At 45.9% G+C, this 14,273-nt stretch overlaps 1 protein-coding gene across 3 annotated transcripts; it reads right to left on the reverse strand.

The window, feature by feature from the left end:
- Positions 1 to 10,208: 10,208 nt before the first annotated feature.
- ADM (adrenomedullin) lies at positions 10,209 to 12,491 on the reverse strand. 3 transcript variants are annotated; one of them, XM_068988479.1, is made up of 5 exons: positions 12,365 to 12,491; positions 12,182 to 12,283; positions 11,819 to 11,937; positions 11,519 to 11,668; positions 10,209 to 11,289 (listed from the first exon to the last, which is right to left on the reverse strand). In XM_068988479.1, exons 3-5 carry the CDS (start codon positions 11,914 to 11,916, stop codon positions 10,968 to 10,970), a joined length of 570 nt encoding a protein of 189 aa, XP_068844580.1. In that variant the 5' UTR covers positions 11,917 to 11,937; positions 12,182 to 12,283; positions 12,365 to 12,491; the 3' UTR covers positions 10,209 to 10,967. The 3 variants fall into 3 exon arrangements, with proteins under 3 accessions (XP_068844580.1, XP_068844581.1, XP_068844579.1); XM_068988480.1 differs by lacking the exon at positions 12,182 to 12,283; XM_068988478.1 differs by having other exon boundaries at positions 11,819 to 12,283.
- Positions 12,492 to 14,273: the final 1,782 nt, after the last annotated feature.

The following is a 14,273-nucleotide window of genomic DNA, read 5'->3' on the forward strand; positions in this document are numbered from 1 at the left end:
CCTCTGTCGTCCCCTTCTGCTCCTGACCTCAATCTTTCCCAGCATCAGGGTCTTTTCAAATCAGTCAGCTCTTTGCATCAGGTGGCCAAAGTATTGGAATTTCAGCTTCAGCATCAGTCCTTCCAATGAACACCCAGGACTGATCTCCTATAGGATGGACTGGTTGGATCTCCTTGCAGTCCAAGGGACTCTCAAGAGTCTTCTCCAACACCACAGTTCAAAAGCAACAATTCTCCAGTGCTCAGCCTTCTTTATAGTCCAACTCTTACATCCATACATGACTACTGGAAAAACCATAGCCTTGATTAGACAGACCTTTGTGCGAAGTAATCTGTCTGCTTTTTAATATGCTGTCTAGGTTGGTCACAACTTTCCTTCCAAGGAGTAAGTGTCTTTTCATTTCATGGCTGCAAGCACCATCTGCAGTGATTTTGGAGCCCCCAAAATAAAGTCTGACACTGTTTCCACTGTTTCCCCATCTATTTCCCATGAAGTGATGGGACCAGATGCCATGATCTTCGTTTTCTGAATGTTGAGCTTTAAGCCAACTTTTTCACTCTCCTCTTTCACTTTCAAGAGGCTCCTTTGGAAGTGTGACAAAGTCTTGATAATTGTTGAATTTTAATAACAGGTATATGAGAGTTCTTTAGTGATTATCTCAATTTTTTTGTTGTTAAATTTGAAAAGTAACAATTTTTTACATTGTTAATCTAGTATAGGAAAAGACAGACTATGGAAGAGAATAAAAGGGCCAGAAACAAATTCAAACATTTATAGTTTGAGATTTATTGTAAGAGAGAGATAAATTGGGAGATTGGGATTGACATATATACACTAATATATATATAAAATGGATAACCAATAAGAACCTGTTGTATAGCTCAGAGAACTCTACTCAATACTCTGTAATGACTTATATGAGAACAGAATCTAAAAAAGAGTGGATATATGTATAAGTAGAATTGATTCACTTTGCTATACAGCAGAAACTAACACATTATAAATCAAATATACTCCAACAAAAAGTAATTAAATTTTTTTAATTGCAAGAGATTTATGCTGTATTAATGATTTGCAGGCAGATGAATTCTTTCTTCAAATAAACCCTGACATGGGACCCCAACATACAAAACAAAAAAGAGTAGACCTGCTCCGCTTGAGGCTAGAGTGCGTGTGCTAAGTCACTTCAGTCATGTCCGACTCTGAGCAGCCCTATGAACTGTAGCCCGTCAGGCTCCTCTGTCCATTGGATTCTCTAGGTGAGAATATGGGAGTGGAGCGGGTTGCCCTGCTCTCCTCCAGGGGATCTTCCCAACCCAGGGATCAAACCCTCACCTCTTACATATCCTGCATCGGCTGCCAGGTTCTTTACCACTACCGCCACTGGGGCTGGAGAGTCTAGCTCTTTTTCTTCCTCCTTGTCTCCCCAGGAATCTGCAGAAATAACCCCAGGAAACCTTGTGGCTCTATAGAACACAGTCTGAAAACTTCTGTAGTCTATGATGAAGGAAACCTCTCAATTCCTGCAGAAAATGTATATTACTTAGTATTAATATATATATTAGATAACTGCTAATCCTTTGGGAAAAAAAATAAAGTTAAATCTCTACCTTACATCATATACCAAAATAAATTCTAGTCACCTTAAAATGTTTAAAGTACAAAATGAAATCAGATGAATAATAGAAAAATAGATGAATATTCTGAAATACAAAATAAATTCTAGTCACGTTAAAATGTTTAAAGTACAAAATGAAATCAGATGAGTAATAGAAAAATAGGTGAATATTCTGAAATATTAAGACAGAGAAGGACTTCCTAATCAAGCCAACAAAGGCAAAAATTAAGGGAAAAACTAGTATTTTTGTTTATATAAATATCTAAAGTTTTATAGGGCAAAAAAATAAATCACATTTCACAAAAAAGGAATATGTGTATGTGACAAAACTTTAATATTCCTAAATTAAGCAGAATTTCAAATTAAAAAAACACTTCAACAGAATAAAAGGATCAATAGCAACAAAACAATATATATGAGGACATATAAATTATCATAAAGATGTGAAAAATATTTCATTACCATTGATCAATGAAATATTGTAAATTAAAGTAATAATGAGAAGAGTTGATACTGACTCCTATTTTTGATGACAATGGCAAACTAGATAAGCTAAAAATTCAACTACTATAAAACACCTAGACATGTTAAGTAAAGCATACTTAACATCCTTTTAAATAGATAACTGAACTCCCATGAACATACAGAAAATTCACAAGAGACCAAACCAAGGTAACTGAAAATCAGAATGGAGAGCTTGAACTGAAAAGTATCAATAGTTGCTCGGGCTTCGGGGAGGATTTTCCTCTCCCTGGTAATAAAGAAACTTTCTTAGGGACAGAAGAAAAGGAACTGAGACACTCGAGTAAATCCAGGATCCTCCAAAAGCTATGCCCCACTTCTCCAACACAAAAGCCATCTGCATGGTTTAGAAACACCAAATCAGGAAATTAATATTAAAAATGGCTGGTATAAGAGGGAGACGAAATATATGTACATACAGCTGATTCACACTGTTGTACAGCAGACACTAACACAACATTGTAAAGCAATTATACTCCAATAAAAAAAAATCTGGTATAACAACTCTGGAGCAGTAAGAAAAAACAAACACAAACCTCTCTGGAGCAATTCACCTCAACCCAGAAGCTTTAACAAGGTGAGCTCAGAACCCAAAATTACAGAAACAGGAAATAAATCATGATGACTAAGAGTCAGCTGATAAAGATTATAGAGTTATTAGAATGAAAGTATAGGGACTTCTCTGGTGGTCCAGTGGCTGAGACTCCAGGCTCCCAACGCAGGAGGCCCAGGTTCAATCCCTGGTAAGATCCCACATGCCACAACTAAGAGTTTACATACCACAACTAAAGATCCTGCATGCCACAGTTAACACCCAGTGCAGCCAAATAAATAAATTTTTTTCTTTTAAAAATAATGAAGGCATCAACTAAAAATGTGCAGAATTAGCAATATATAAATGTAGTCTAAAAAATAGGAAAAGAATAAAACTTTCTAATAAGAAATATCATTTTTACCTATCAGATAACACAGTATTAAGAAAGAGGGATAATGCTCAGTGTTTCTAAGAATATAGGAGACTGACATTTACTGTTAGTAGAAGTAAAAACTGATCATCCCAGAGGCTGATCTGGCAATATGTATACAATAATTAACAAAAAAGTACATACTCATGGGCTCAATAAATTTACTTATTTTTTTTATTGAAATATAGTTGACTTACAATACTATATTAGTTTCAGGTATACAATGTAGTGATTTTTATAGATTATGCACCAGGCAAAGTTGGGGCTTCTCAGGTGGTTCAGTGGTAAAAAATTTGCCTGACAATGCCAGAGACCAGGAGACAGGGTTTCCATCCCTGGGTCGGGAAGATCCCCTGGAGAAGGGAATGGCAATCTGCTCCAGTATTCTTGTATTCTTGGAGGGGAAAAACCCCGTGGAGAAAGGAGCCAGGTGGGCTACAGTCCATGGGGTCGCAAAGAGACAGACACAAGTGAGCGCACGCACAGTGACCAGACTGCACCCTCTATACCATTCCCTGGTAAAAGGTTCCAGACATAACTGAGCATGCACCATGCAAAGTTATCATGATATTATTGACTGTATTTCCTGTGCTGTACATTACGTTTGTGTGATTTACTTATTCTGCAACTGGTGGTTTATGCTTCTTAATCCCTTTCACCTATTTTATCCATTCCCCATCCTCCTCCCCTCTAGCAACTACTAGTTTCTTCTCTGTATCTATTTCTGTTTTGTCCTGTTTTGTTTTGTTTTTTTAATTCTATCTGTAAGTGAAAACATATAGTATTTGTCTTTCTGTCTGACATTTCACTTAGCGTAATGCCCTTTAGGTCCATCCATGTCTGTTGCAACAAGATTTCATTCTTATTTATGACTAAACAACAGTGGTCATGTATGGATGTGAGAGTTGGACTGTGAAGAAAGCTGAGCGCCGAAGAATTGATGCTTTTGAACTGTGGTGTTGGAGAAGACTCTTGAAAGTCCCTTGGACTGCAAGGAGATCCAATCAGTCCATTCTGAAGGAGATCAGCCCTGGGATTTCTTTGGAAGGAATGATGCTAAAGCTGAAACTCCAGTACTTTGGCCACCTCATGCGAAGAGCTGACTCATTGGAAAAGACTCTGATGCTGGGAAGGACTGGGGGCAGGAGGAGAAGGGGACGACAGAGGATGAGATGGCTGGATGGCATCACTGACTTGATGCACGTGAGTCTGAATGAACTCCGGGAGTTGGTGATGGACAGGGAGGCCTGGCGTGCAGCGATTCTTGGGGTCGCAAAGAGTCGGACACGACTGAGGGACTGAACTGAACTGAACAGAACTGAATATTCTATTGTGTATCATACAGGTACATGTGTGCTGTGTGCTTAATAGTTCAGTCGTGTCCAACTCTTTGCTATCCCATGGACTGTAGCCCACCAGGCTCCTCTTGCACACATCTATTCAAATTAGCGTGTTTATTTTTTTATTTTTATTTCATTTTTTATTTTATTTATTTATTATTATTTTTTTAATAAATACCCAGGAATATAATTGCTAGATTGCTTGGTAGCTCCGTTTTAATTTTTTTTTTTTTTTTGAGGACCCCTCATGCTGTTTTCCATAGAGGTTATACCAATTTAGATTCACATCAACAGTGACAAGGATTGCTTTTACTCTGCATCCTCTACAACACCTGATATTTCTTGTCTTTTAGATGATAGCCATTCTGACTCATGTGAGGTGGTGTTTCATTGTGGTTTTGATTTTTGTTTCCCTGAGGATGAGTGTTGTTGGGTATCTTTTCAATGCTCTTATTGACCTTTTGTATGTTTTTTTTGGAAAAATACTTATTCAGATCCTCTGCCCATTTTTTAATCAGACTGGTTTTTTGATATTGAGTTGTTCAAGTTCTTTACATATTTTGGATATTAACCCCTCATCAGATGCGTCATTTGCAAACATCTTCTCTCATTCAGTAGGTTGCCTTTTTGTTTTGTTGATAGCTTCCTTTGCTATCCAGAAGCTTTTTAGCTTGATGTGGTCTCATTTGTTTATTTTTGCTTTTGTTGTCCTTGCCTGAGGAGACAAGCAAAGTTTTTGTTAAGACCAACATCAAAGAACACATTGGCTATGTTTTCTTCTGGAAGTTTTAAGGTTTCAGAGGTTACATGTAAATCTTTAAAACATTTTTAGTTTACATTTGCATGTGGAGTGAGAAAATGGTCTAAATAATTTTACTTCTAAGAATTTACCTTTAAAATAATAAAATAAATGACGTGCTAAAATTCAGTAGTAATCAGTAATGGAAGTTAAATCAAATCAAAGTACCTTATTAATGTAAACCTTTTTGGATGGCAAACGTGAATCCATACAGAGGTTGACAGGGAGACAGGGAGGTAGGAACATGCACTGTGGGTGGGAATACAAACTGGTTACAGGCGTTCTGAAAAGTAATCTCACAAAATTCAGCATTGTCTGCAGAAGTCTCATGATGCCATTTCTGGATATACAATCTGAAGAAATTCTTATTCAGATCCATTAGAGGACATAAAACAGGATGTTCTTGTATACATTATTTGTGGCAAACAGGGGCTGAAGGCAACCCAAGTGTCTCTCATTAAGAGACAAAAAAATTAAAATGTGGCAGACGCATTGTTACTCCATAATATGCAGTTGTAAGAAGGAATAATCTACTTGGATAATTATTTTTTAAGTGGTTAATAAGAAAAAGTAGGAAAATTTTTAACACAATATGCTGCTGCTACTGCTGCTAAGTCGCTTCAGTCATGTTCGACTCTGTGCAACCCCATAGACGGCAGCCTACCAGGCTCCCCTGTCCCTGGGATTCTCCAGGCAAGAACACTGGAGTGGATTGCCAGTTCCTTCTCCAATGCATGAAAGTGAAAAGTGAAAATGAAGTCGCTCAGTTGTGTCCGACTTTAGCGACCCCATGGAAAAATTTTAACACAATATACTTGTATGTTTAAAACACATAGTCATGGCTGCCCTCTCCTTCTGAGATGGCTCACACTCTGTCTGTGGAGTGCACGTCTCTCTAAATAATCCACTTCTTAACCTATCACTGTCTCTCACCGAATTCTTTCTGTGATGAGACATCAAGAACCTGAGCATTATTAAGTCCTAAAATCAGCAGGTCTTTGTTCCCGAAAAGAAGAGCTGATACTGATTAATTGGAAAGAACAAGTTTGGAATGATAAAGCTTCACACAGAACACATACACACGCAAACACATAATCACAAAACCACAAAACAATTTTACGGGATTATAAACATAGAATAAGTAAAATATCAAACATATGAAAGACAGTTCCTGTGGAGGACATGGGAAGGGCGATGCGAAATAAAGGAGAAAAATAAATAATTACAACAAGAGAGAAGCCTTGCAAAGACGGATAACAACAACTTGCCTTAAACTGAGGAGTATGTTTAATTCAGCTCTCTGCACTCAAGTTGTTTTTAAGAATGTGTATATGTGTATATGTCTAAAAAGTCTTAAAAGGTAAACACTAAAATATTAGTCGTGGTTATCTCTCTGGGAGTGGTATGAAAGGTGAATCATTTCTTTTTTTTTACACTGAATAAATATTGTAAAATAAGTAACATGCATTTCCTTCTCAAAAACTCATCTTAATACTCAAAACTACTTTCTGGTTTTTGATAGATGTACAATAACCTAGTAAATTCATCTGCCTGTGTGGTCACAGTCATTTTATTATTTTTCCAGAACGTTCCAAAATAACTCTGGAAGGAGACCAGTGGGACCACCAAATAGCTATCTAGCCTCACCCTTCTTCCCATGCAAATGAAGACCAAGCCTCCAATCAGGCTTTGTCAAAAAGCTCTGTGGGATCCAAGCTAACAAGACCCTTGGCTTCCCAGCTGGGGAAAGGAGGGGCAGCACTCAGAACTCTGTCAGCTGAAAAGCTGGCCTAGGCAGCAGTTGCCAAAGACAAAGCTTCCACCTAAGGGTGGAAACTCTATTTGCAGCTTTGTAGACACAGGTGTCCTTCCAGGCGACTCAAGACCTGCAGTGTGGGACTGGGTTTGGCCAGGAATAGCTCAGAAGGCCTTCCTCTCAGAAGCCAGCTCTTGAGGTCTTCAGTGTATGTTCTAACTATATTTGGCAACAAAAACCAAAGAGGTCAGTAGCTTAGCTCAGGGGGGGAAAGAGACTATTTCTGATTTATAATCCCCGCTTCAAACCAGGTCCAAGAATTTAAAAACTCACTTCATTTATTTATTTTGCACTCACTGAGCATACCACTGAAGCCATTCTGGTTTCCAGTCCTACCAGCCTCATGTAAATCTCTCAGAACCACAGGTGGAAATCACCTACCCAAGTCATCTTCATATTAGAGGACATTTGGGGACATCTGGCTTGAGAATTCAAATGTTAAAATTATCCCACCTTACTCTCTATGTCTTCATAGCATCAAAATAGCCTGTAGCACTTGAGTGCAAATCCAAACTCCAGCCCTGATCACTCACTGTGTGACCTTGGCTTAGTTACTTTACGTCTCTGAGGTTCAACCTCTTTATCCGCAGACAGAACAGAGATAATAACACCCACTCCACAAGGCTGCTATAAGAATTAAATGAGATAAGAGATTAAAGTGGCAAGGAGAATGTCAGATACAAAGCAGGTGCTAAAAAAAGAAATCGGTTTCCATTCCTCCCCATCATTCCCTTCCACCCTTAGCTGTTCAGCCAAGGTGTCAGCTTTTGAAGAAACTGCTTGGTACATTGTGTTTGATTACAAATGGATGGTACCATTCCCACAGCCAGCAACAGTAGCTAAAGATAAAAGCTGTGGCTACTCTTCAGCCGCCGACAGGTCGGATCAGCTCACAAATGACTCATCACTGTTGATAAACGATGTGTTCTTGGAATTGAGAGGCCTTATCCTGACAGGCTTTGACACCTTAGGAAAAGAAAAAAAAAAAATTCAGAAGGAAGGTTGGATGGTTCACAGAGAAGGTCTCCACAGTTTGATGATGACCTTCAGTCAATTCAGAACTTGTACTGGACTGGTTTAAGGAAGGTCTCTTGTTTCTTCAGACACATCTCCAATCACTGATTTTTTTTTCAGTTGGGAAGGACTCCATCTGAGCAGCTGCCTCTTCATCTCAGAGCTGAACCATCTCTTTCACTTGCCTTGGATTCCCTGAAGGGAGTCATAAGACTCCCTGGGCAGAAGGCAAATGCCTGCTCCCTGCTCAGAACAGCCCTAAGCTAGTGCCCAACCTGCCTTTGGCAGCTTTGCCTGCTGGCTGAAACTCTGCCAGGGTGAGGTTTGGCTGAAGGGCTCTGTGGCTCTGGGACAAACGTTGGCTCAAGGAGAAGGGTGAGTATTTAACCCCGAGTTACTGTCTGCAAGCCTGAAGTGTTTGTGGCTCTCTGGTTTTTGCAACCCCTTCAGACCACTCAAAACCACTCACTGGCATGGGAATTCCAAAACTGGATTTTGTAGTTACTCTTCCAATACATCCCCTGTACCTTGTGCAGTGCCTGGCACAGAGCTCCCTCTAAGTGAATTTTACTAGAAGGATCTTGAGGACAGGATGGGCTCTTGCTGCATTTGTAACCCCTAGAATCCTAACAAACCTCATAAAATTAAGATTAAATAGGACAATGAACTATATGAAGACTACAGGTTCAACAGCCAGGTGCTCAAAACAGAGGTCTCAGGTGGTCTTCAAAGACATTCCACATACTAGGATCTACTTTCTTTGAACTGGAAACTGCTTCAGAAGCAGGCAGTCTCTGGACCCCAGACCTTGGCCCTCTTTCAGCCTCACTCAGGCTTTTTCTGAAAGGAACTATTCTAGGCCCTCAGAAGGGACCTTGTGGTATGAAGTGGATGCAAAAACAAAAACAAGGTAGGCTGCCCTGGAAACGCTTTTATTATTCAAACTCACCGTCAGATTTTCTTCACCAGGAAGGTTTCTGAGATCACCCAGAAGCACCAGCGTTCCATCCTGGGTCTCTAGGATGTTGACTGAGACCAATGGGACGGGGCATCAATAGTAGGGTGCCTTTTCCTATCCTCCTCTTCTGTCCGAACTGTTTCAATGTCCGCTGCCCTTCTAGTCACCCACTGGAGCTTAGTGTCTGGGTTCTATCACCAGAACTGGGGTCAACCGTCTAAGATGATTAGGTATAAATTTAAGCAAAGGGGAGGAAGGAAGAAGGGAGAGAAGTGTAGAAAAAAAAATGAAAAAGTCTTGGGAAGGAGGAAGGAAGAGGAGAGCGGCAAGGAGAGGCGGGAACAATGAAGGTCTCAGGCCGTCGCAGGCGCACGGTTCCGGCGGCACGTCCGTCCGGCCCGCCTCCGGTCAGCAGCTGCACGCTGCGCAGCGTGTGGGCGCTGAGTCACGGTCCCAGAACAGTGAGCCACGGTACAGGTCTGGGGGGGGGCAGTCCTGGTTGGCATCTGCGAACTGTTTTTTTCTTTCCTCTTTCATTAAGGCTGTGTGCTGACTCCCACGTAGGAGGACTTATTAAACCGCACGTACCGCCTGACGGCTCTCTGGCACGTCGGAGGCGGCCGGCTGGGGGCGCCGCAGCATCGCTTATGAGCCCGCCGACTCGCTGGGGCTCCGGACCGGGAGAGGACTGGGGTTAACTGGCCCGGCTGAGCACTTCCCGGAGGACCTCGCGCTTTTTGCTGGAGTCGCTTCTAACTTTAGCACCGCTGCGGCAGGGGGAAACTCCTCAGCTGGAAAGCCTCAGAGACCACCCCAACTCTCCGAGGGGCGCTTTCGCGCGGGGTTCCGTGAGCCACTCCATAAAATCTGGGACTCTGTTGCGCAATCGAGAGTCCAAGTTCACCTCCCCACTAAGGGCTCACTCTACTCTACCCGGCCCCCCTGCCCCACGAGGATGAGACCTGGAACATCTCCGCAAAGCCCCGAGCGGCAAGCAAGACGCGCTCCGCGCGTCCCACCGTAGAGGGTTACTCCGGCAGCTCAGCCAGCGCAGCCGTCCTAACCTTCCCACGCCAGGCGGCAGGACCCCAAGGCTCCCGGGCAGACCGAGACCCGGGACACTCTCCCTCCCAAGACTCGTGACCCGAGAATGAATCAGCACTGAGACAGTTTATTGGTTTGCTACTTCTTAAATCACCCACTTTATGTAAATAGATTATACAGACATGGTGTTTTCTTCTTCCACAAGAGGTAACTCATCTCTTTCACGCACACACTCTCACATTCCACGCAGCAAACAACGTTGCATCTCGCTGAGACATTCACTTATTAAAATAGAGGGGAGGGGAACAATACAATTGCTTTAAAATGCCCTTAATACAATATATAACGTACAAAAATATCTCTATATTTGAAGTTACAAAAAAATCTTGACAACAACAAATTTAAATATTGATAATTACCTCTGTATATACAACACTCATTGCACTTTTCCTCTCTAGGTTTCGGAAAGTTCAAGTAATAGTGAGGCTTGCACCCCGGTGGGGTGACACCCCATCAGGAATCAGTTTGTGGGCGGGCACGGCAGTGGCTCAGACCCTTGCCTCTGAGGGTCTCAGCATTTATTTCGCAGTTTCTCCTCTCCATGAGCCTGGCAGACGACGCTCCTTTGGATTCCCTCTGCACCCACCTCCCCACCCTGGGCACCTGGCCCCAATTAGTATGAAGAGAACACTGTCTCTCCTCCGCGGAGGACGCGTTCCTGCACAGCCAGTGCTCGCTGGCTGCCGGACGGTGCCTCCTGGACTCTCGGTCTCTCGGGGCTGTTCTCAGCCCGGGCCCATGGGCTGAATGAGGGGCTCGGCTCGCGGAAGCCCTCCCGCCCGAGAGGTGCCGGCGAGAGGCGTGCGCGACTGTTCGCTGCTGCCCAGGCGCCTAAATCCTAAGGAGGGTGGCAAATACTTGATGCACCCGGGAGTCCGGGGCCCCTCGCGCCTTTGGCTCTGGAGGCTGTAATAGAGTCCGACCCAAGCCGACCTCGGGCAGTGAACGTCGGCGTCGACGGCCGTAGCCCTGAGGGCTGATCTTGTTCCTGGGGGCGACTCCGTCCTTGTCCTTGTCCGTGAACTGGTAGATCTGATGCGCCAACTTCTGCACCGTGCACGTCCCGAAGCGACAACCAAAGCCCCGCTGGCCCTGGAAGTTGTTCAAACTCTGGCGGTAGCGCTTGACTCGGATGCGGGCTGCGTCAGGACTGCTGGAGACGGGAAAGGAAGGCTATGTGAGACCCCACCACCACCACCACATCCACTATCATCACCACCACCACCAAGCAGGTCTTTGGTCCCAGGCATCGGGAACGCAGCCATTGTAAGACCGGAGGGAGCTAGAAATTGCCATCTCCATCTCAACTGCAATACAGCCCTGATGATCCCCAGGGCTAGGGCAAAGGAGGAGGGATCCGCAACAGCGCCTGGCATAGTTACCTGGCCTGAGGGCTGCGAGAGGCGCCCTTCACGTCCTGGGGCCGAATAAGAGTCTGGACAGGCCCGGCCTTCATGTCGGCGAGCCCGGTGGGGTAGCTACGGGACTCGCGAAGTTCCCTTTTTCCACGACTTAGCGCCCACTTATTCCATCTAAAAAACAAAGAGACTCCATTCGCAATCGTCCTGGCGATGTCTTGGCCCATTCCCATTCCTCTTCAGTTCTAACCCCTCGGCGACCACTGGTCAGTTTCCCTTGCCTTGCAGGTACCAGGACTGGGGAAGGCGCTGCCAGCCACTCACTTCTTTCGGAACTCTGCCGCCACGTCGAGCCGTGCGGTGTCCACGCCTAGGAAGATGAGCGAGCCCAGGTACATGAGGGCGACGGGAACCAGCTTCATCCCGGCGGCGATGCACAGACCCTGGGGAAGGAGAAAAAAGAGCGGAGCTTGAGTGTCCTGGCCTGCCGCACCGGCGGGCGGGGCAAGGAGGCGGGCGGGGGGCCCCCAGCGCGGCCAGGGTGAGCCTGCACTCCGCCTGACTCAGACGCTTATCTCCCAGGGGCGCAGAGAGGCGCCAGCGGCATTTGCACCCGCCAAGCGGGTGACAGGCCCTGCAGGGGAGGCCGCTGCGCAGCGCCAGGCTCCCAGAAGTTCCCCACTCAACTTCTCAGAATTTGGCTGACGGAGCAGAGGGGACTGGGTCTCTGGAGTTCCAGTTGTGTCCACGAGCTGGGCTCGGGATGTGGGACGCACCCAGCAGAGGACCCTGCAAAGTAGATTGTACCCCTCACTCAGCGCTTCTAGGCAAGCCCCCACAACTTCAACCCGCCCCGCCCGCGGTGCATACCTGCTGAGGGGGTGATCAGCCAAAATTCTTTGGAGTATTAAGTCTGAGACGGCGCTCTGGCAGTGGCAAAACCCCGACGTCGAAGCTGCAGTGAGAAGCCAAAAGTGAGAAGGTTCGAGCTGTTTCGCCTAGTGTCACCAAGAAACCACTGAGTGGCCGGCTCGCGTTCCTGGGCTTTATAAGAGAGCAGGGGGGCGGGGCCTAAGCGCCCTTCACTCCCTCCCTCCCTTCCCTTGGGCGCGCGCTCTATAATCGGGCACGCGCATTGCTTGTCCGTGAGTGTGGGGTTTGTAGGTTGGGGAGAGGGGTGTCCCTCATGCCTAGAAAGTTTTAGAGATGAGCTCCAGGAGACTGATGCAGGAACTGCCCCGGCACAGCGTTCAGACCTTAAGCCGGGACGAAGCAGAGCCGGTACAACCTCTTGGGGTCCTTCCTTACCTAGGACCCATGCAGCCCAGAGTGTAAGGTCTGGCACAGAACTGCAAGAGCCAGCGCGGGGTACCACGTGGATGACCCGAACCCCAGACCTCGGGAGCTGTGGCCTCGAGTGGACCGCACCCCGTGCCGGCTTGGTGCCTGACCTGGCCGCGACCCCAGACTCCCGCGGAGCCTCACGGGCAGGGCGCAGAGCACTACTGAGAGGAGGGGGGCTAGCCAGCGCTGCTCCTCCCCGCCCCCCAACCCCGAGCGGCCGAGACTCTGGGTTCTGGGGATGGACTGGTAAGATTTCGCAATAGGGGCAAGGCTCCGAAAGGCTAATTTGAGAATTGGGAGTTAGAGTGGGGAGTCACCTGAAGTTTCAGAATTTGCATGCCTGTTTGGAAATATAGGAATAACCAAAATTACGACGAAGAATACAGTTTCGTTCCCCCCCCCCGTAATCAAATTATGCCTTATAAGGTTACAACCTGAGAGTTTGCCTGACTGCCCTTGAAGCCTTCATTCACCCCTTGTAAACGTGAGGATTTACTGCCAAGGAGCACACTAATGCTTCACGTATGTTAATCGCTTTACACTTTACAAACCATGGCCACATCCTGATCTCCTTTGATCCTCACACCTACCCTTGAGTTAGACAAGGAAGGTAACATCAATTTTCCACTTGGTGAAATGAGAAAACTAAAGTTCAGAGGGGTAAGCATTTGCTCAAAGTCACACCAAAGGTGGTAAACAGCTCGGCCAGGAAGCATGCATGGCAGACTGGAGTGGGGCGCGGCATGGATATTTTTCTAGGCTGGGGCCATCATCTCCTCAAGGGGGAGAGGAGAGTCCTAGCCCCCGCCCAAGGATTTATGCCTGTTCATGATGAATCACCCCCAAACACGTTTGTCACCCGTTTATGCTCTTCCATCGCTGCTTCTTGACTTCACTTTCTTACTTAAATTCTGGAGGTCAAAATGGGGAGGGAACGTAGCCCCGCGGGACTCCCCCTCTTCTTGCAGGAGAGCTTCTGTAGTTCTGTCACCCACTAGTCTAGACTGACAGGAGGAGGGTGAGGGACCACTAGAACTCTGTGGACCAGCTTCCAGTCCTCACCCGACAGCGATTCTCTACATGAACTTGGGCAAGTTACGCCCCCACCTTCTAGCTTCCCCATCTATAACTTGCCCTCAGCGGATCCCTAAGCTCCCTACCTGCCCTGCCACTCTAGTTCTGAGACCCAGTGCACAGACGGCTGGCGCTAGGGCGCGCACGGACCTTGCCTGGCCTGGGCCGAGCACTGCTGCCTCAGCCGCCTTTTCACTCCCAGGAATGACCGGTGGACATTGCACTTGGGGAAGGAATGGTCGCCTCGAAGCTATTTATTCTGAGGGCTCTTCCCCGAGGAAGTCACCTGAGCGGACCTCAGTTCCAGCTCCGGATGAGGGACAGATCCCTGGGCTCGGACTTGGGCTGGACACGCAGAGGG

The sequence above is a fragment of the Capricornis sumatraensis genome, chromosome 16, assembly GCF_032405125.1.
Source record: "Capricornis sumatraensis isolate serow.1 chromosome 16, serow.2, whole genome shotgun sequence".
Taxonomy (NCBI): Eukaryota; Metazoa; Chordata; class Mammalia; order Artiodactyla; family Bovidae; genus Capricornis; species Capricornis sumatraensis.